Source organism: Ictidomys tridecemlineatus, chromosome 8 (assembly GCF_052094955.1).
Source record: "Ictidomys tridecemlineatus isolate mIctTri1 chromosome 8, mIctTri1.hap1, whole genome shotgun sequence".
Lineage (NCBI taxonomy): Eukaryota > Metazoa > Chordata > Mammalia > Rodentia > Sciuridae > Ictidomys > Ictidomys tridecemlineatus.
In genome coordinates, this window is record NC_135484.1 from 33,487,004 (window position 1) to 33,510,077 (window position 23,074).

At 34.9% G+C, this 23,074-nt stretch overlaps 1 protein-coding gene across 2 annotated transcripts in view; it reads left to right on the forward strand.

Annotated features, from left to right (window-relative positions):
* Tmem244 (transmembrane protein 244) overlaps positions 1-22,325 on the forward strand; it is a 34,978-nt gene extending 12,653 nt beyond the window's left edge. Inside the window, exons 2-6 of one of the 2 annotated variants that reach the window (XM_078019190.1) lie at positions 5,834-5,978; positions 10,119-10,192; positions 14,067-14,192; positions 15,707-15,751; positions 20,838-22,325. In XM_078019190.1, coding sequence (XP_077875316.1) covers positions 5,842-5,978; positions 10,119-10,192; positions 14,067-14,192; positions 15,707-15,751; positions 20,838-20,932 — 477 coding nt within the window. In that variant the 5' untranslated portion in view covers positions 5,834-5,841 and the 3' untranslated portion in view covers positions 20,933-22,325. The remainder of the gene's footprint in view (positions 1-5,833; positions 5,979-10,118; positions 10,193-14,066; positions 14,193-15,706; positions 15,752-20,837) is intronic. The other variant, XM_021720253.3, reaches the window with a different exon arrangement.
* Positions 22,326-23,074: the final 749 nt, after the last annotated feature.

The window sequence follows — 23,074 nt, forward strand, 5'->3', positions numbered from 1 at the left end:
ATGCCCTCTGGTCCCTGACACTTTGCTAAGATCATGGAACTTCACAGTGATCCTCTTCCCTTGCCTCTCACCTCATCTCAGTGGCCCAGAACACTGGTAAAGCCCCTGAAATCATGTGTTCTGGACATGTTTTCTTATTATAAATATGGGTCACAATTCTTACCTGGCAGCATTGTTGTGAGGATATAAGGGAACAGGGCTTACAGTGGAGAGCTTGATACCTTGAGTGCATAGCCATTAAACAAGTCACCCCTTAGTCTATTCCTCATTAATAAAACCACATTTAAAAGTTCATAAAAAGCCAGGTGCAATAGCTCATGCCTCTAATTCTGTAATCCTTGATCCTGTCTCAAAATAAAAAATAAAAAGGGCTGGGCATGGGAATGTAGCTCAGTGGCAAAGTGCCCCTATGTTCAAACTCCAGAACAGAAGGAGGAGGAGGAGGAGGAGGAGGAGGAGGAGGAGGAGGAGGAGGAGGAGGAGGAGGAGGAGGAAGAAATTGTTGAAGTTGTTCAAAAATATACTCAGTGGTTAAAGAAATTAAGAGTATTTAAAAAAAGTAAAATGTGTATAATTAAAATACAACAATATAATGAATTCCTCTTACCTGTCACCCACCCTCACAATTATCAATTCATGTTCAATATTGTTTCATCATTCCACCTTTATTTCCAGTTTTTTATTTTGAAGCTAATACAGACTTGAAGGACTTTTAAAACACGCCCCCACACGTACCATTATCACAGCTTAAAAACGTATCCATAATTCTTTAGCATCATTAAATACTCAGTCAAGTTTAAAAAGCCAAATGTCTTATAAATGTCATAATATTTTTTATAGTTTGTTTGGTCCAGGATCCAAATATCTTTTTGAAAAAAACAATAAAAATTTTGGCAGTACATAAATATCTAGATTGCTATGAAGTCTAATTCACATTTATTGGATTTTCCTAGAGTGCCATAATGATATTTATATCATAATGAAGTCATGTGTTCTGTCATTTAGACAGCATTGCTAAGTGCCTTTCCTTTGGTAATTGATATAGTTTTTTTTTTCCTGATCTCAATTCTGCCACTAAACAAAAGTATGCCATTGAACCATTAACTCAACTTAAGTTCTCGTTTCTGAAATCCTATTAAAAAGAATGTATTGCAACAGAATTGATTGTTCAACATAGTGTTAAAGTTTTGAACTTTCCATGTGGGAGGCAGGCTAGCACAAGGTTAAGAAGAGGGTTGACATCCAGAAGGTTTGGGCTAGAGTCCTGCCACCACATATAGGCCACATGAACTGGAATAAGTTTCTTAACTTCCCTTTACCTTGGTTTCTGAATCTATGAAGTGAAGGCAATAGTCAACCAAACCTAGACAGTTTCTTTTTATGCATATGTATAGTGTTCTACTGTCATGTATAACTAATTAGAACAAATTAAACAATAAAAATAAATAAATAAAAAGGAAAAATGTATGTGCACAGTAGTAGGGTATAGAGAAGGCCGAATAAAATGAGAAAATGTGAGTCCAGGGATTGTTACATAGTAACCCCTCAATAAGCCGTTAATGTGATTAGACAGTGGACTGTTCAGAGCAGGAGATGGGGGGTCAGCAGAGCTTAGACCTATGTTGTTCAATATGGTCTTCACTAGCCACATGGGGCAACTGAGCTCTTGAAATATGGCTCATTGAAGCTGTGCTGTATTCTGGTAAAATGCACTCTGGCACTCTAAGACACAGTATGACAGATGACAAAAAATATCTCAATAATTGTTAGTTTTTAGTACATGCTGAAATTATAATATTCTGGATATATTGGGTTAAATAAGTATCAATTTCACACTTTTGAAACATTTAGGAATGTGGCTGATAGAAAAATTTTAAAATTATATGTGCGGCTTGCATTACATTTCCTTCAGAGAGCCCTGGGTTAGATCAACAATTGCCGTTCCTACCATTCAAAATGGATCTTGTTCTTTTTTTCTTACTGTTCATCTAGTTAAGCAAGTTGGGAGAGATAATCAATGACCCTGTGTCCCTTAATATGGGCCACTTGTCTGTTCTGTTTCCTTAGTAGCTCATGCATCTGCCCTCTTTTCCAGCTCCCCTGCTTGCCTAGGTTATTAAAATCCCATTTAAATGCTTCCTTACCTAATGGCCCCTCGGATCCATACTGCTCCTTCAATCGTGCAGTCTCTCTGTGGCCTTTAGAGACATTTAGAATTCTTCTTCAAGGCATAAAATTCCCTTCACAATTGACCTCAACTCTTTAACTACTCTTACCTCCCCTTCAGCTTAGCTTCAGTAAGTCTTCACAAGTGCTTCTCCTGCCTGTAGCAACCCCTCACCCTCGCCCCAGTTCATCACAAATAGCAAGATTTGAGTCCTACCTCTACAATTTATTGTCAAACTGAAAAAAACTAAACATCTCTGAGCTTCATTTTTATTCTCCCTGAGAAAGGAATACTGATAGAATCTGCCACTCATTTGTTGCAAGGAACAAATGAAGTACTGCATTGTACAAATGGTTCCTGATATATTGTAAACCTATGATAAATGTTACTGTTGAACATTTCCTGGAAAAATATGTGTGTCCTCACAGTACCCACACACTGTGTATCCTCCCATGGTTTCTCCCTTGAGCTTTCACAGCATTCTGAACACCCCTCAACCACAGCTCCTCTTTCTGTATTTTAGCCATCTGTTTACTCATCATTCTTGCCTCTGGATCAGTAGCTCTCAAATTGTGGTAACAGGAATAGTAGACCAAACATCCCTAGTAGCAAGGCAGATTCCTGGGGCCCACCCCATTCTACTAAATCAGAAACTCTGGGACAATCTGCATTTTAACAGATCCTCAATGTGAGACTGAAACTTGTGCCTTTGAGAATGACTATTAGAGCAGAGCTCCATGTCTGGGACTATAATTCAATTCATCTCACATTGGTGCCCAGCTCAGGGACCTTTTGTAAAATAGTAAAAAAAAAAAAAAAAAAAAAAAAAAAAGATTGAATACGACAATAGAGTGGGGCCACAGAAGGACATCAAGCAGGGGAATGCCATTGTCTGTCTTTTAGAAGGTTAGTTCCATAGGTTGGGTTGAATTAGATTGGAGACAGAAGTAACTCCAGGGAAGTGAATTTGGGTATTGAAAAATTATCACTTGAAAATCTGGATTTACAGTTCAGGTAGAAAAAAGTAATTATTTACAAAAAATATGTTTTCCTTTTAAAAATATTCCTTGTAAACTTATCTTAAATGTATTATTTAACATCATATTTTATATAGTGTTTTATGAATTTGTTGCAAAAGTAGGCATTTATATATGAAATCATTAATAAATATATTCTCTTACAAATTATGACTAAATTTTCAAAAACAGTTCTAAAATCTTGAACAGATTTAGTATTTATGAGTTTTTTATGTATGTAGCACAATTCTCTGGATTATAAAAGTAAAATTTTATGACAATTGTGTGTTTAAGAATTAAAATAACATTTAAAGTTCAATATTAATATAGAAATAAAAATAGTTTTGTTTGAAAGCATGTCTTGGTGCAGAGACTATATGTTACTCATCTTATTTTGAATTAAAATAAGCCAATTACCTGGAAATTTTTCAACTTATAAGATATTAGTGCTCAAATTAAAAGAAAAACTAATATTAATACGTAGCATAAAGAGCAAAGGAAACCCAAAGACCCATGACTCTTAAGAAAATTATAAGGCTGAAGAAGCCTCTCCGTGTTACATACCCATCTCACATCAGCAGATTCTCTTCCCAACACTTGGAAAGAAATTAAGTTTATTCGTGGGCACGTTTGGACCTTCATCTCAGATAAAGATTTCACATTTTCTCCTGAGCTCTGAATAATCTCTACAAAATGAGGGCTTTTAGCCCTTTACATTTTGATTCCTCCATTTGGAAGACACTACTAGTTGCCCATGCCTATTTCTTTTGCCTTGCTAATAGAACTTCAATTTTCATTTTATGGAGGCAGTAGCTGTCCATCCCTAGGAACAAAGTCACAATACTGCAAACCCATTCTGGCAGCTCCTCCGACTCTTTGCCTGTGATTGTTTAGTCCATGGGCACCTGGAATGGTGATGGTCAATGTAGTAAAATGGGAAGCCTGATGGGGACTTCTAGGAAGGAATTTTTTATTTTCTAATAAAAGAAAAGAGACTCTTACACCCATTTAAAAGATTTTTTTGTACTTGTACAGAATGTCTTTATTTTATTTACATGGTGCTAAGAATCTAACCCAGTGCCTCACACATGCCAGGCAAGCACTCTGCCACTGAGCTACAGCCCCAGCCCACATTCTTTTACATCTTCTTTTAAAATGTTTAGTGTCAGCCATGGTGGAACCACAAGGCTATTCAGGTCTTAGGGAGATAAAAAGGACAGAGAAAATAAAGAAATGAGGAAAGGGAAGCTGAGGAACTGGAGGGAGGGGAGATTAGAAGGTAAAATATGGAGATTCTGAAGGAAAAGAGGAGACATTAAAATGAGGGGTGGGGAGAGAGAGATTATACAACAGACACTAAGAGGAGTGAGGATGCTGGTGGGTGGGGTGTGGGAAGATGCTGAAGATCCCAGCATCTGACAGTCCTTGACTCCCATAGTCCTCTTGGCTCTGACAGTTCACCCTTTTATTTATTTATTTTTCTTTGTAGGAAGGGAAAACACCTTGCTTGGTGTGCTAGGCAAGCACTCTACCACAGCACCACCAGTTCACCCATTTTTAAGTAGTCAAAAGAAGTAAATTCTTGGTAAATCTGTAAAGATGTGGTTTATTTGGGCACCTGGATGTGGTGTGCTGTGTGCTCATGACCTTCTCTTACCTCTGGTGGAGAGCATCGTCTGCACCCCAAACCATTCAAGAACTTGTGAATTTGATGAACTGGTCATTCAGAGAAAATGAATAATCCTAAAGTGTTAAAGAGTGTTGGCTAAACAAAAAAGACTTTTAAAAAAAGATTCAAAAGTGAACAAAATAAATCTAGTAATTCCCGTGCAAAATACTGACATTTTGTTTTATTCATAAGAATATATTTTGCAAGATTAATGGTGAAGTTCGGTATGCTTTTGATTCTCGTCTGGCTTTTTAAAGTATTCCTTCACATGAGATACTGATATATTTATATTCTTTGCTCATTTTTTTTCCTGTTGGTTTGTTTGCTTTTTTATTTGTATGAGTTTATATATTATAGATATCAATCCCTTGCCTATGATATATATGTTGCAAATATTTTCTCCCAACCTCTTTTTTGGCATTAAGTCTTTAATCCATTTGAAATTGATTGTGGTATCTGACACAAGACCAGAATCTAATGGGATTTTTTCTATTTAGAGGTCAGACAATTTTCACATCACCTTTGTTGAGTAATCCAGCTGGTCTCCATTAAAGTGCTTGCTTATTAAGGCTCACATGAGGAAAGGTCCATTTCAGGATCATCTATTGTGATTCAGCCAATTGCTCTGGAAATTCTTGCATACAGACTTAATCACTGTATTATTCTGTGGATTTTTTTTCACTTCCAAACTTCTTACCGGTTTTCCTATTTTTATTACTATTATAGCTGACATTTGGAATAATTTTATCAAGTTAAGATATAGGTGTTGGTATTTAGGAAGTTTGTCTTAGTGGATGGAGGGTAATGATTTGGATTTGTGTACTGAATTAATCCTTGGTGCAAATGTACATACTCTGTCAGCCTCTTTGATCAGAAATGCTTTCATTTTGCACTCTGAATCATTCCCACCTCATGAGTCCCCACCCAACACAAGGCTGGCCAGCACTATGTCGAATTCATTCATGATATTTTGTTTGTCAGAGTCACTGATGACAACCATAGGAAACAGCTCTGGGACCACATGCTTGTCTTCTCCACAGGTTGTTCTACAGAACCTTATTACATGCCTCATCCTGTTCTACTTCGTGTACTATGTGTCTCTGAGCATGTGCTGCCTGATACTCCAGTAAGTAGCATGTTCTCTTCAATTAAAAAGTTATCATCAAATATAAAAGGAGTTGGTATTTAATATTTGAAATGTCTCTGTGGACAAGGGAATGAAGGTTTCTTTTTTGTAGTTTAACAATTTATCAAGTGTTGTAATTGTAACATGGTTTTTAAATGTTAGAAACTTGTTTACAAAATTTTAGAGTATGTTAAAAAAAAGAAAGAAAAGAAAACATACATGCAGAGCAACAGTATCACTGTTTAACTGAGGAGATAAGCCCTCATATAGTTTGGATCTTTTAAAATTTTTCTCTAATTAGTTATACATGCATTTTGACACATTATACATAAATGCAGTATAACTTCTCATTCTTCTCGTTATATGTGATGTATAATTACTCCAGTTGTGCAGTCATACATGCACATAGGGTAATAATATCCAGTTGATTCCACTGTACTTCCTACCCATACACCATCCCTTCCCTTCACTCCCCACTGTCCATCCCAAAGTACCTCTATTCTTTCCTACCCACCCCCCATTGTGAATTAGAATCTGCTTATCAGAGAAAACATTCTGCCATTAGTTCTTTGGAACTGGCTTTTTTCGTTTGGCATGATATTCTCCAGCTCCATCCATCTATCAGCAAATGCCATAATTTCATTCTTCTTTAAGGCTGGGTAATATTCCATTGTGTACAAATACCACATTTTCTTTATTCATTTATCTGTAGGGGGGCACCTACTTTGGTTCCATAGTTTGGCTATTGTGAATTGAACTGCTAAAAACATTGTTGTGACCTCGTCACTATAGTATGCTGATTTTAAGTCCTTTTGGTATACACAATGGAGAAGGAAAACTGGGTAAAATGGTGGTTCCATTCCAAGTTTTCTGAGGAATTTCCATACTGCTTTCCATAGTGGTCATATCAATTTGCAGTCCCACCAGTAATGTATAAGTATACATTTTCCCCCACATCCTTGCCAACATTTATTATTGCTTGTATTCTTGATGATTGCCATTCTGACTAGAGTGAGATGAAATCTTAGTGTAGTTTTGATTTGTATTTCTCTAATTGCGCTAGAGATGTTAAACATTTTTTCATATATTTGTTGAACGATTGTTTTTCTTCATCTGTGAAGTATCTGTTCAGATCCTTAGCCCATTTATTGATTGGGTTATTAAATTTTTTTTTCACGACCCTGTTATTCTACTCACTTATTTTTATGTGGTGCTAAGGATTGGCCCAGGGCCTCACATGAGCTAGGCAAGCACTCTGCTACTGGGCTACAGCCCTCGCCCAGGTTATTTGTTTTTTTGGTGTTAAGTTTTGTGAGTTCTTTATATATCCTGGAGATTATTGCTCTATTTGAGCAATTCTCCTTTGCTGAGAAGAAACTTTTTAGTTTCTTCTTATTTATTGATTCTTGATTTTACTTTTTGTGCTTTAGGAGTCTTGTTAAGGAAGTCAGTTCCTAAGCCAACATGATGAAGATTTGGGCCTACTTTGTTTTCTATTAGGAACAGGGTCTCTCTTCTAATACCTGAGTCTTTGATCCACTTTGAGTTGATTTTTCTTGTGTGCAGGGTGAGAGATAGGTTTAATTTCATTTTGCTACATATGGATTTCCAGTTTTCCTGGCACCATTTGTTGAAGAGGCTATCTTTTCCCCAATGCATGTTGTTAGTCCCTTTGTCTGGTATGGAAGTAACTGTATTTATGTGGGTTTGTCTCTGTGGCCTCTATTCTGTATCATTTGTCTGTATGTCTATTTTGGTGCCAATACCATTCTGTTTTTGTTACGGTGGCTCTGAAGTACCGTTTAAGGTCTGGTATTGTGGTGCCTCCTGCTTCACTTTTCTTGCTAAGGATTGCTTTGGCTATTCTGGGTCTTTGATTTTTCCAAATGAATTTCATGATTGCTTTTTCTAGTTCTATGAAAAATGTTATTGGGAATTTAATAGGAGCTGCATTAAATCTATATAACAGTTTTTGTAGTATGGCTATGTTCACAATAGTAATTCTGACTATCCAAGGGCATGGGAGATCGGTCCATCTTCTAAGGTCTTCTTCAATTTCTTTCTTTAGTGTTCTGTCATTTTCATTGTAAAGGCCTTTCACCTCTTTTGTTAGATTGATTCCCAAGTATTTTTTTTTTTAGGCTATTGTGAATGGGGTAGTTTTCCTAATTTCTCTTGCAGAAGATTCATTATTGATGTATAGAAATGCATTTGATTTATGGGAATTGATTTTATATCCTGTTACTTTGCTGAACTCATTAATTAGTTCTAGAATTTTTCTGGTAGAATTTTTTGGATCTTCTAAATATAGAATCATGTCATTGGCTACTAGTTTGAGTTCTTCTTTTCTTATTCATTCCCTTAAATTTCTTTGTTCTGTTAATTGCTCTGCTATAGTCTCAAGAATGATGTTGAAAGAAAGTGGTGAAATGGGGCACCTTTGTCTTGTTCCAGTTCTTAATGGAATGCTTTCAATTTTTTTCCATTTAGAATGATGTTGGCCTTGAGTTTAGCATTTATAGCTTTTATAATGTTGAGGTATGTTCTTACTATCCCTAGATTTTCTTGTGTTTTGAGCATGAAGAGGTGCTATATTTTGTCAAATGCTTTTTCTGCATCTGTTGAGATGACCATATGATTCTGAAGGCTGTTTAATGGTATATTTTTTCACTTTTGTTTTTAAAGTAAAAAATAAATGTTTCATCTTGAGAATTATCACTGTCTTGAAATATAGTAGGTAGAACCAGGCAGGACTGTTCTTATCTCTTTAAGGACAGTCATGGAAAGAAAATGAAGTTATTATTCCCTGAGCTGGTTTGGAATCAGAAGAGGTTTGGAGTAGAATGAGCTTCAAGATAACCTACATCCAATATAAATATTTTCTGATATATACTGGAAGTAGCTTTGGACTGTAAGTCAGGAGATTTGCATTTTGGCATGGGTTCTTACTAATTTCCTGACTCATTTTGACTGAGCCATAGAGTTTGTCTTATTTCAGTGTCTTCTTTTGTTAAATGGAAATAATAATCCCCAAGGGGATTATCATCAGGACAAAATGAAACGATACACTTGTTTTTAATGGCATTATTTCTATGTAAGAATCAGGTTTATTTTTCAGGTGATTTTTTTGTGTCGTGATGGCTGAAATTTTTTTCTACAAATTTAGATTGCCAACGCATTCATTGCCTTGAAATAGATTATGGATATTTATAAGTCATTTTCTAAAAATTGAGTGTTTATACATTTTAATTTCACTGGGCAAGCAAAGACTCTCTATTTTAAAATGTAAATTTGTATCACCAAATAATTATTTCAGATTTCTCAACAGAAAGAATGGTGTTCAACATGCTCGAAGGCAAACCCAATCAGGAAGCTTCTAGTGCTTACACACAGTTTCAGCTGCTGCCTGACACTGGAAATGATGAAACTATCCCTCAAGCAGGGAAGAGGAAAGACTCTTCAGGGCTCTCTGAGAATGAGATTTCAACAGTTTGTAGTTAATGTGAATCATTGGTGAGAAATTTGAAGTAACTGGACCTTAAAGCTCCAGGTGGCAGCTAACTGGTTGACCAGCTGCATATAATTACAAACTTGGGCACAGTAGAATGTCCAAGTATATATTTTATAGATTCATATTTTAGTCAGGAAGGGGTCTTAGAGATTAATCTCTGCAATTTATAGTTAAGAAACTGAAACCCTGAGAGGTTAAGTGATTTGTTCACCCTCATAGTTCAAACACCACCAGAATTAGAACCTAGGTCTCATGGCTTCTAACCCTCTGCTCTTTCCATGTACAAGTTCCCTCCCCTCAACATGCAGTGGCAGGAACTACCAAGATCACAGCTGAGTCTTCAAATGCAATTAAGTCCACTTGGTGGACAAAGTGAATTTAATTGGACAAGGAAGACAACATGAACAAAATCTTATTTTGTTGGTGGCCATCCAAGTTGACAAGTTTTTAAGTGTGCTTGACCTAGGTAAATATAATGTCAAATGCTTTTTCTGCATCTATGAGATGACCATATGATTCTGAAGGCTTCTTAATGGCATATTTTTTTGTATGTGAATAGTGGTGTGCAAAACTGTGATGTGCATTATGAACTGTCTCCAGAGTAAACATTTTCCTTTGTAACATCTCAGGGTGTACGAATTGGATGTCCTGGCACCATTTGATTTCAAAACCAATCCTTCATGGCTCAATACAAATTATAAAGGTAATTATTTTAAATTTTAATCCTTATCAATCATCTGTATCTTATATCTGACGTCAAAAATTAATTAGGAAAAGTGCCATCAGAAGATGTTTAAATGGCTGCTTCTAAGACATAAGGTGATGTAAGTGGAGAAGAGGAATTAGAATTCTTGTATGAATTTTTATTTCCTGGTATTGTGGGTGAAGTTGTGTGCAATAAATATTTCAAAGAAAAAGAAGAATGACAATTTACTGATGTAGCAAAATGTTCCTGCGATATGAAATAGAAAGTGAAATTTTATTTGTGAAGAGTAGAGTAAAATACATGGTACCAGTCTGGAAAATTATACAACAGACTGTTACCTCCCATCTGGGATGACAGAGGACTTTCATTTTTCTACTTACACATTTCTGTTTTATATTTTTTTTCTTCCCAAAATAGTATAGGATTTGTTGCAGAGGAAATGTTTGAGAGCACAGTAAGATAGCTCAGGTTGACAACAATTAATTGGATATTGAAAAATATCTAGTAGAGAGAGAATTTGGAATGTTTCCAACACAAAGAAATCATAATGTCTCAGGTGATAGATATGCCGGTTACCTTGAACCGACCGTTACACGGTGCCCCATAAGTATGTGCAGTTACTGTGTGTCAATTAAAAAATAAAAGTATACAAATAATTCATTGCACAGGAAAAACAATAAGAAAGAATATGCCGAGTAAGATTAAACTTATCTTTTAAATTTAGTATTTGTGCTGAATTTATAGTTAGCTAAAACCTCATCTGTTGATAAGCCATATGTATGTTAATAAAAACAGCCATTTGTATTGAATATATGCCAAGCAGACTTGTTTTGAGGTTGCTCATGGTAAATTTGTCCCACTTTTTAAAAAGGAAAATTTTAATATAATTTTTCATTATAAAATAATACACATTAATGAAAGCTTAGAAAATATCTATAAGTAGAAAGGAGAAAAATTAAATCTTACTTTCTATGTATAATTATTCTTAATAATCTGATAAATTTCTTCCTACTCTTTTTTAAAAATGAATTGTCAATTCTTTAACCATTAAAAATTCATTAGAAAACATGGGATAATCTGTTTTTTGGGGGGGAAATATGCAATTATTCAAAATTACCCAAAACCAGATTTTATTTTTATTTTATTATTTTATTTTTTAGAAATGGTAGTACACTTAGGTGATCATTAAAAGCCCAGCATTTAATTGCTTTTTGATTTCTTTTATTTCTTGTTTCCCCTATCTTATTCTTTCTATAAATTAATTAATTCTGCAAATATTTATTGAATATCAATGTATTATGAACTTTGCTAATTAAGATTAGGGATTAAATGATAAAAAAGTCCCTATCATCAGGAAACTAATCCTTTTTTATACCCTAAAGAAACCAGATTTTAAATATGATTTGCCTAGGAAACCTGGCCAGTTAAAATAACTGAATTAAGACAAAAAAAAAATTTAAAAAAAGGTTTCAAACATCCTCTTCAAATGAGTAGCCTTGTTTGATGTCATTTGATTCAATTTTGAATATCAAATAATATGTAAGAACAACAGATATTTATTGTAAAGAGATACAAGGAGATCTTAACCCTCTCTTCAAGCTCTTCACTATTGAAGATAATTAAATTAACATTTTTTTTAATCAAGACTTTCCACAAATGATAAGGAAATAGTTACAGTAAAGCAAAGTTTGGGTGCATGTGGGTGTGTTGGGTAGAGGGAGAAATTTAAAACTCTCGTTAATTTAAAATCTTTGCCTTTGAGTCAGTCAGTGAAGATAGGACAATGTCACAGGCTTTCTGGAGAAGGCTATGTTTATACATAGCAAAGATTAGTGAAGATCCCCAGGATGTCTGACTCACTTTACGTTGCTTTTTCTGTTATGAAACATGAACATTTGTACCAAGATATCAATAAACCCTTAGCCTATTAAATCTTTAATTTTGGGCTCTGGGTGATAAGTGCCCTGACTCTTGAGGGTTGTTGCTTTGAGAATCCAGACTACTTGTTTAATCTTGGAGATAAAATATAAGAGTAATCTCTGAGCCTTGGGCTTGAATTTAGGTTCAGGTTTCTTTGTCTTGATAATTTTGTTAGTCAGGAGATCACTTTGAGCAAGGACACTGGAACTGCCCAGTTACACTATTTTGATTTCTAATTCTTTCCTTTGCATTGCAGAGAATAGCTCATCAAATCCTTTCATTTTAAATTAAAAACCTCCCAACAATATTTTGAAGTAGATAAGAGAGTACCACACTTCCAGTTTATGGGGAAGGAAATGGATTGATCAAGAGGTTAAAATCCTGCTCAACATCTTAGAACTCTTAAATTGTAGGATGCTGGTATATTAATCTCAAATTTTTAAATGTCCTTTAAAACAGACTTTCTTTTATATCATAAATGAAGTCTACATCCATATTCTCTATCAATATATGCAAATACGGTTTGTGCGAGGCTAACATCACTATCTCCAAGCAGCAACTAGTTAACCTAAAATATTCCTAAATGCTGATAGAAAAGGTATATTTATTTTCTTATAATGATGTGGAGGCTCTATGAATTATGTTTCAAGGAAGGAGTAGAGTGTGACAGGTGAGGTGATATTACTGTGATACTGCAGGAGAGCTCCTTCCTTGATTTTATGGAACATAACATGCTGATCTGATCAGTATTGGTCACATGAATGTCCGTGCAACAGTAAAGGAATGGTATGAATTCTCCATTCAATCTTTGAAGCCTATTGAGTTAAATACAATTGAAGAGGGACAAGAGTGATCCTTTAAAAAGATATCACCTGGGACTTGCTTGCCTGATGTCTTCTTGCTTACCCATTAGGCAAACACTGGTTTGCTGGTTAATAAACTACTTCTGCACAATAGGAAATAAGGTGATAATTTTATTTTCTGCTTTGAAAAATATAGTTTGCCTGTCTAGATTTATTAGTTCCTGAATTGTATGAACATACTAATCATTGGCTATGTTTTAAAAGGAAAGAAAAGTAATTTTTTATGGAAAGTAGTATTATTTACAAAGGGACTTTGGTAGTATATCACATATGTTTGTCACTTTAAAGTTTGATGTATTTCTCCTTTGAAACAACTGTAGTTTTAAAGAGCAATATAAAAGACAAGAGGCAAAAGGTTGACCTTTCACATGTTCCGAGCTCTTAGAGATTTGTGGTCCTGACCTGTAAATAACTATCTCTTTATACATGTTCAGGGAAATGACTCTGTGACAACCAGTGAATTTAGAAGTGCTTCCACCCACACCTGTCATTTATGAGGCTTTCTTTCATCCATGGTGATCAGTTATGTTTCCCAGATGACTATCTGAACATATCAAATTAGTACAGAAACACAAAGGAACTTATTTCTAAGTTAAACACAGCTTGGTACCAAAGAAAGATTAGTGTGAGTGTGTGTGTGTGTGTGTGTGTGTGTATGTGTGTGTGTATTTAAATTTATATATAATTAAATATATAAAATATATAGAGAGAGAGTTTATAATAATTCAGAACAAATTTCTTTCATTGATTTTATTAATTTTAGTGTCTCTTAAAATGCGATTTGCAATACAATAACAGATTGACTTGTATAGCTTATATTGTAACTTTATTTTATCTTCTAAAATGCTAAGTACTAAGAATATGAAGCACAAATTATATTATTAGCTATTTTTCTGCAAGTCTAAATTTAATTAACAGATAGAATATGTTAGAAGTTCCTACCAATATTTGAGGATTGGGTATGAGATGGAACATTGTAAAAGTCCTTACCAAATGCAGAATGCATTTTCATCGTCTCATTGTCAGCTGTAGTTCAGGACACTTAATCGCTCTAATCCCAAATAGTTATATTTTTCTTTTATTTGCAGTTCTTTTATTCTCAACAGAGGTCACCTACTTTGTTTGTGGATTGCTTTTTGCTCTGGTTGTGGAAGAGTGGGTTTGGGATTATGCTATTTCAGTAACTATTCTTCATGTTGCTATCACTTCAACTGGTAAGCAAAATAAAATAATGAAAACAGAGAAAATGTACTAAATCTCATGTTGTCTCCAAATCTCGTTCTAAGAGCATATATTCCTAGGATGATTAAAGTTCCTCCCTCCTCTGCTTCTCCTCCTCCCCACCCAAGTTCCTCTACCACTTCTCTTGGAGAGGTTTGACAGCTGCATTTTCTGATTGGGAATCCTACTGAAATGTTTCCTGTTCTCTTTCCATATTCAACGTGCCATCCACTATTAAAGGGTCTGTTTGCCCTCTGTAAGGAATATTTTTCATCCCAATTCCTTCTTCAGGTAAAAACTGACCAAAGACTGGGACATAGGACTCAAGGGAACCTTGACTGTTGGCAAGCCTGGGAACTTGCCAACAATGGTTATTTTAATAAGACTACCAGTTCTAAGGAGTTTTTCCTCTGTACCCGTGATCTTTAGAGTCAGAAAAAAAAATGCATTCGTTTTACCTTTACTTGGAGTGTATTCTTTGACAAGTCACATCTCTTATATCAGTTCTTTCCACTGCAAAAGTGAGGGACCTGGTGCAGTTTCATTAAGCTTATAAAATTGTCTGAAATGGAATCTAGTATAGCAGTTACTCAGTAAAGGATAGGTTTATCCATCCATTTATCTGATCATTCAAAATTTATTCTTCCAGTCTACTTTTTCTCCCTTTTCATCCTCCATTATTTATTTATTATTTTTGAAAAAAAGCATATTAGTCAAAGTGTGGGTGAGATCAAACTCAAGTTATAATTTGTCATTTATTATTGTTATTACCAATTTAAATCACTCATATCTTTAGTACCCTTAGAAGCACACAATTTCTAAATGAATTGCCACTTCCCAGCTTCACTGCTATTAGAGAATACCAGTATATTGATCCTCTAGCATCAATTTTCTCAGACACAACCCTCAGTAATTCAAAGAATCACTGATCCCCTCCCCACACCTCAGATTCTCTGTTTTACTTTAGGGCTCAAGTTTTCCTGCAAGGCAGCCACAGGCTAGCTGTTTGGAGGCATAAGGTAGTCCACTCCTCAAAGTTTAAATAAGCTATAGGTTTTGGATGCAGAAGTTATTAGTTAACAGTCTAACACATGGCATGCAGAAAATGCTTAACAAATAATTGCTTGATTGCTTGTTAGAACTGAGTTCAGAGTAAAGTGGTTCAGAATTCCAGAGGGAGCCAGGCATTGAGGATTCAATGCCTGGAACAAGAACAAGACTGCTGTAGGCTACTTCAAATCTACTTTGTGAGCTGACCTGAGACCCTGACAATTCAGAGCACCATTTTGAGAAGCCTTCCTAATATCTGACCTAACAAATAACTTTTAGACCATGGCTTAAAGACAAATTCAGGACGACCTGATTTCATAAATATGTATAAAATCTTTCTTTGGTATATGGGTATGATTTGACTGAACAGAAATACATATTTCTTCACCAGTGAAAAAAATAAGGCATACTTTGAAAATGAGTAACACCTTTTTATTTTTATTTTTTTCTATTGCAGTCATGTTGGAATTCCCCTTAACATCACATTGGTGGGCTGCTTTAGGTATGTTGGAATTATTCTAGTTTAGATTCTTTAATCTACAATGTTAACTGGAGTAAATTTAGGAAATAGATCTTATTATTTAGACATAGATTTAATTATATAATCATAATCTTTCTAAGTAATTCATTATAATTAATTATATATAATCATACTCTTTCTAAGATAATAATGACAATGATTTAAGGCATTGAAAAACCTCTCAGTTTTACTAAAGATGAACTCTACTGGTTGTCTCTTTGGCCCAAATATACTGTCCGGGCAACCCTAAAACAATCCACAACAGAGGTGTTGCCATCTTAACATGTATTTTAGACCAAAAGTAGATCAGTACATAGAAATAAAAGAAATTTGCTTGACCAGCAGGGTGGTGCACACCTGTAATCCCAGCAGCTCAGGAGGCTGAGGCAGGAGGATCACAAGTTAAGAGCCAGCCTCAGCAATGTAGTGAGGCCCTAAGCAACTTAGCAAGTCCCTGTCTCCAAAAATAAGAAGCATTGTGGGTGTGTCTCCGTGGTGAAGCATTTCTGGGTTTAATCTCTGGTACCCCAAACAGAAATTTCTTCTTCTCCTTAAGATAAATTTGACTTTATAAAGGAATGACATGGATTTTACTTTATGTATTGAGAAATATATAAAGTGGTAGGGCATGAAAGCCCAAAATGCCTCTGGCAAAATTTTCATTAAGGTGTAGATTTCCTCAGCTTGCCTCCAAGTCTGACTTACACTATTTTTCTCTCCCTTTCTTTTCCCATTATTTCCCCTTTGCAGCAGGTAGTAAGTACTGAGCCACTATAAGCAGGGAAACCAGAATCGATCTACTTCCTCTGAAAAAGTGTTTTAGGGACATGTTTTGCACCTTTATTGGAATCCACAGACTCTTGATCACCCCCCACACACACATACACACACGTACATACAGGTGCCTCAACTGTACTAGTGAACCAGCTGGGTAGACTCAGAAGTGGCATGAGTCATGGTGCACAAAAGGCCTGAGGTCAACAAAGCGCTCTGCCTTTCCTAATGCAGTTCTGCCTTTTTCCTTCTCTGACATTATTTATTCTCACAGCTTCGTACCTAATGGAGGTAGGTTTCATGCTCCATCATGGGAATGACCTTCATTTATTCTTCTGAGACACAGCTCCCTTTAACTTCTTATTGGATACAACTTATCAAAATAAATCCTCTTTCAACATTCTTGGATCCTCAAAAGGTTGAACTTTTAGTGGGACAAAGAGGCTCATGATGGATACATCATCGGAGGGAACTGCCTTCTATGGGATGATTCAAGGGAAGTAGTCAAGACCCACGATGCCTTCTTTCTAAAGACAAAATTACAGTGAAGAGAGTGAGAACAATAAAATGACAATGTATTGAAACTTAGTTAAGTGTGAAAATAGCTTATATATAAAGGGGAAAAGAACATAAGAATATATAAAAGCAAATTAGCCTCTGTTCTTTTTTGTCCCCTATTAATACAAAGGGCCGAGACCTGTGACCTAGAGCAGAATTTCTCTGTGCAGATCATGAGGACTTTACTAAAATGCAATCAGTCTGGATAAGGCCCAGGTAAAAATGCAAGCATTGCTGGTTCAGGGAACATACTTTGAGTAGCAACAATACAGAGAATATTCTGAACTTTTAAAATTATTACATAATACCTAATTTGAAGCAAAATCAATACATTTTATGACTTGATAGTATTTTCACTTCTTAAAATTTTGAAGTTCTTGAAGGCATCTACATTTAATCTCTTTATTGTATCCTAATATCATCCTTTCCTAGAAGTAGAGTAGCCAGCCACATTCAGCTCATTCTTAGTTTTAAATAATCCAATCTATATGTTGTTTTCCTTAGAATACTCTTTTATGAAATAGGAAATCAAGATAAGAAACAGCAAACATAAAGGAAATGAGATTGTTACAATATCATGTTATTTGTATTCTTCCTTAATTATATTATGCAATAATTAGAAATTTAGGAAGGGAAATCAGCATTACAACATTACCATTTATTTCTGCTAATAAAGAAAAGCTGGATGCTTCTAAACAGTTTTCAATACTTGCCAAGTTTGGAAACTATTTATTTATAAATCTGTTGCATTTGGCTTCCAAATACAAAGATTATATAATATCTCTAAAATTTTTTTCTTCTTAATTTGGCAACAATAATCTTGTCTAATATCTTCAATCTGTTTTGAAAACAAACCCAAGCATGGTCTAGTATTGCCTCTCAACTGCTTGGTTTTTTTGTTTTGTTTTGGTGCTGAGGATTGAACTACTCAAGTACTCAAGGTTGCTTTACCCACTCTCTGAGCTACATCCCTGGCTCTTTTTTGAGTTGAGTTCTCTCTAAGTTGCCAAGATTGGTCTCTTACTTGCCATCCTCCTTCATCAGCCTCCCAAATAGTTGAGATTACAGCTTTCAGCACCATGCCTGGCTTTGCCACTCAATTTTAATGGCCCACACAATATTAATAATACATTTATCAATCAGCTAATACAAGCCAGGGACATTGAATTTATCTCACTAACCTTTATTACAATTTTGTGTGATACCTATTATATTCTAATTCTATAAATGTGGAAACAAAAGTTTATTGAATTGGATGATTTAGCAGAGTTCCTTTAGCTGCTAAGGTGGGGCCTGTAACTAGCCTTTTCTTCTGACTTAGACTACTACCCAGAGCAATTTCTACTCCTAAGTAGAAATCCTGGAGCTCTCACTGCAAAGATGTGATGGTTGCAGTAATTTCTCCCATTTAGAAAATATACCAGGTAAAGAACAGAGTTCACAAAAATTTTGGGAGATAGTTATCATTTAGGCAAAGGAAACTGAAGAGAATATAGACTGATCAAGTAGAATCACAAGCTCTGACAAGACTTCCCTGTTCTATGACATTTTCACATCAAACAGAGTAAACAGATAAGACATAACATAGAAAGAACACACACACACTCTCTCACACACACATAAGATCAAAGTGTTTGTGTCTAAACTCAGTTGGAAATAGCACAGTGCTGCTTACCTTCTGGAAAAGTGAATTACAGAATGGCTGATGTTTCATTTCCAATATTTAAAACAAAATTGAAAAAGCTAAAGTGCTCATAATAAAAATTCAGCCCCCAGCATGGCACAGAGTAGCATGTAGCAGAGTGTCAGTAAGCATTTGTTGTGTCAGCATGGGGAGAATGAAATGGAATGAAATGAGGTAGCAGAGGTTTTCCTGGAATGCAGTAAGTATATTTGGGCTCCTGACAGAGAACACACTCCAGTGGACTACCAAGAGAGTCTGCTTAATCTTTACCCTGAGAGGGTTCAAAATGAAAACAAAATTTAGAAAACTAAAATAAACTTCCCCCAAATCCAAACAATATTACCTGTCATAGGTCATTTTATATTTATGCAAATATAACATAGTATATCATTACGTTATTTATATATCGTATAGTATTTATATGATGTAAATATAAGCATATACATAGAAAGTGGTACTATAAAAAATACTTTCATGTGGGCCAGATAGTTAAACCAGAAGAATATGCAAAGACTACCATTATAAAATTACAGGGAGTAAAACACTGGACATATATTTGTGACACATTCTCTTCATGCTTGGCGCTCTTGTCTTTAGAGTAGTACAAGAAGCAGTGAAGATATTTCCATTATTTTTTCTTCTCACAGATTGAAACTAATTCATAAATCGTATATTTAGTAGGAAAATTAACCAAGTGAAAGCTTCTTATTTAGTCCAGTGTAATTCTATTACCTTATGTGCCTTCATATCCTGTTTAATTCTCCACTTTCCATAAGTCTTGGATGTGAACTTTTCTCCAGCTTTTTTCAGTACATCCAGAAAATACATGTAGAAAGTACTGATTTTTTTTTTTTTTTGGTGTGAGTCCTGCAAAGATGTAAATTTTTAATATCTTGGGGGAAGATTTTAAAAGAAATACTAAGAACTTTGTGTGCAATTAATCAAAACGCATGCTGCTGTCATATATACCTAATTAAAATAAACAAAATTTTTTTAAAAAGAAATACTAAAAACTGTAAGAAGAAATGATCTTTTCTCTCTGAAAAATAAGAACCTGTCTCTGTGGATTTCATTGGGAATACCACAGAATTTACTGTGCCCTAGCCGAAGCAGTCACATGACAAAGGCCACCTGGACTGAAAGGAGAGTTGACATAGGCATGATAGAATGGCCAAGAGGATTTAATGGGGTGACTATTTTAGTTTTAGTAACTGGGGTTGAATTACTCGGAGTACAGTTACCGCATGGCATCTGACATGGCCTTGTTTTTGTTTCTTGAGCACAAATGTTAGATGTAAGAGACCAATGGTCAGCCATCTTCAAAATGATGTCTCGTGGTCTTCCATCGAACGTGGTTCTTTCTGAGAGGAAGTTAGCAGTCCCAGTGTTCTTACCTCCGGGAGCTTTACCTTTCAAGGGCATTATGTTGTTACTTCCCCCACAAGGAACAACAGATTTATGAAAGCTCTTTAATTGGATCAATATTGGTCAAATCAATATTTTAAAACAAATAAGAATCACTGGGCCAATGAAACCAGAACTAAAGCATTGTCATAAAACTAAATAACTCAGGTATGTAGAATTCTGGTTCTTGAAATCTTTTCTATACTTAAAAGTCAGCAAGCATTTTTTTTTCTTTTATAATTAGAGGAGAAAAGACCTTAGTTTGTGTGTGTACACACTCATACACACACACACACACACACAGTAACAATACAGATAAATGGAACATTTAAGCACAGAAAGTATTGGGAATTGTGAATTCCTTGGCATGTGCTTCGACTTCATTGTCTTTGAATATCTGAGTTTTAAGAGCTCCTTCCTATTGATCTGCACATACTCTCTGAAGGAAGTTCTAAATTTTAACAGTTTATCAGCTTTACAATATATACCTCCCCTCTCTTAGCTGAATCTATAAACTGTTCTATTTCAAAAACGATGTCAGTTACAGAAACATTATTTAAGTCATGGCAATTGTTCTTATTCATAATCCTACCTATGAATTATTCATTACTGGTAGTTAACCAAAACTTTCCTTTCATTTATTTGCAGGAGCCGGCTTAATTTCAATGATATGTGGAGGCCAGACTTTAGCATACTGTTTATTCAAAGACAACTTTATATATCCAGATCTGGGTAATTTTTAGCAGTACAGATGGATTAATTTGCCTCAGAATTTCTATCCTGTAACATATATTACATCAGAGTTAAATTTTACTTTTTGTTTATGTTCAAGGTTGAATTTGTTTAGTATACTTTATAACAATAAACGAGAGATAATTGGAGAGCAGAACAATTCTAGTCAACAATTTAAGAGCATAGTGTTGCAAACTTATAAAATGCAGCGTTTCCCAAAGTGTGTTCCACAGAACACTGGTTCTGAAGAATGTCTGTAATGCTATACAATGGGGGAAAGTTTTATGTTTAAGTGCATTTGTGGAATCCTGGGTTTAAGTACAACAAAACTCATTTATTTCAGCATTTTTCAGGAATATTTGACACACTATTGTGAACAAGTCATCCATTTTTTTTGGCAAAGACATTCATTTGCCCACTAAGAAATGTCATGCTAATATTCCATATTCCTTGTAACCTTCCCAAAACTATGTTGTTTTAATTGATTACTTCTTTAGAAAAATTAAAGTATAATATACATTATGCTTCTCCAATGTGTTTGATTAGAGACACATTTTAGAAAATATTGGTAAATAGTATGGAAAATGTAACACAGAAATGGGCAGATTCAAAACTGCTGCCAATCTCTGCAACCAGAATTAGATTCTATTATTGTCCCACATTATTTACTCTAGGTTAGAGCATGTCTTATGAAATTACTAGTTTTTGTTTTAATATCTGTATCTATTTCTTTCTTTAGACTGTAGTCTTCTAACATAGGGCTTCTCAAAATCTAATGTGCATTTGATTTGTCTGGGGATCTTGTTAACAGTGCAGATTTTGGTTCAGAAGGGAGGATGATAGAGTCCAAGATTACGTACTTCTAACAGTTCTCAGGAAATGCTAGTGTTTTAGGTCTATGGACCACATCTTGAGTAGCAAGGATATAAGTGGTTTGGATTATATATTTTTTTTAGTTTGTATAGTTCTGTATTACCAGTTTGATAGTTCTTCTATTATTGTCATGCAGTAAGTACTTATTTATTTGAATTTAAAGCAAGGTGAGTCACTTTATATAATTGTCTTAAATATTTACTACTTTCAATATAGCTAAAATAATATGCTAATATAATAGTATGAACATACAAAAAGGGACAGGAAAGTTACAGTCCATACATTCATACTCACAAATTTTAGGAAACAAAAAATAAACTAGACCATATTTTAGAATTTTCTCCCTGATGAGACGTTTTACCCTAAAAATCCTTTTCCTTCATGAAGACATCCATTCACCTACTAAGCAGTGCTGTGGATAATTTTATATATTTCAGATAACCTTCCAAAAGCTATGTTGTATTGATCAGTTACTGATTTAGAAATTTGTACTTATTGGAAACCTGTAAGTATAAAAGTAATGATACTGTCTCTTTTGCTTCTTTCTCACATTATTCACTCACATGACCCTTTGTGTCCCATCCATTAGTTCCATTCTTCCTGGTAATTATTCCGAAATATTTGGTTGTAGAGATATCAAAATGTGTAACTCACCTGGATCAATCAAGAGACTGTGAATTTCAATTATGAAAAAACATTTTTTTCATTTTTTAATTATTATTAGTTGTTCAAAACATTACAAAGCTCTTGACATATCATATTTCATACATTTGATTCAAGTGGGTTATGAACTCCCATTTTTCCCCCGTATACAGATTGCAGAATCACATCAGTTGCACATCCAGTTTTTACATACTGCCATACTAGTTTCTGTTGTATTCCGCTGCCTTTTCTATCCTGTATTATCCCCCCTCCCCTCCCCTCCCCTCCCCTCCCCTCCCATCTTCTCTCTCTAACCCATCTACTGTAATTCATTTCTCTCCCTTGTTGTTTTTCCCCTTTCCCCTCACTTTCTTTTATATGTAATTTTGTATAACGATGAGGGTCTCCTTCCATTTCCATGCAATTTCCCTTCTCTCTCCCTTTCCCTCCCACCTCTCGTCCCTGTTTAATGCTGATCTTCTTCTCATGCTCTTCCTCCCTGCTCTGTTCTTAGTTGCTCTCCTTATATCAAAGAAGATATTTGGCATTTGTTTTTTAAGGATTGGTTAGCTTCACTTAGCATAATCTGCTCTAATTCCATCCATTTCCCTGCAAATGCCATGATTTTGTTATTTTTT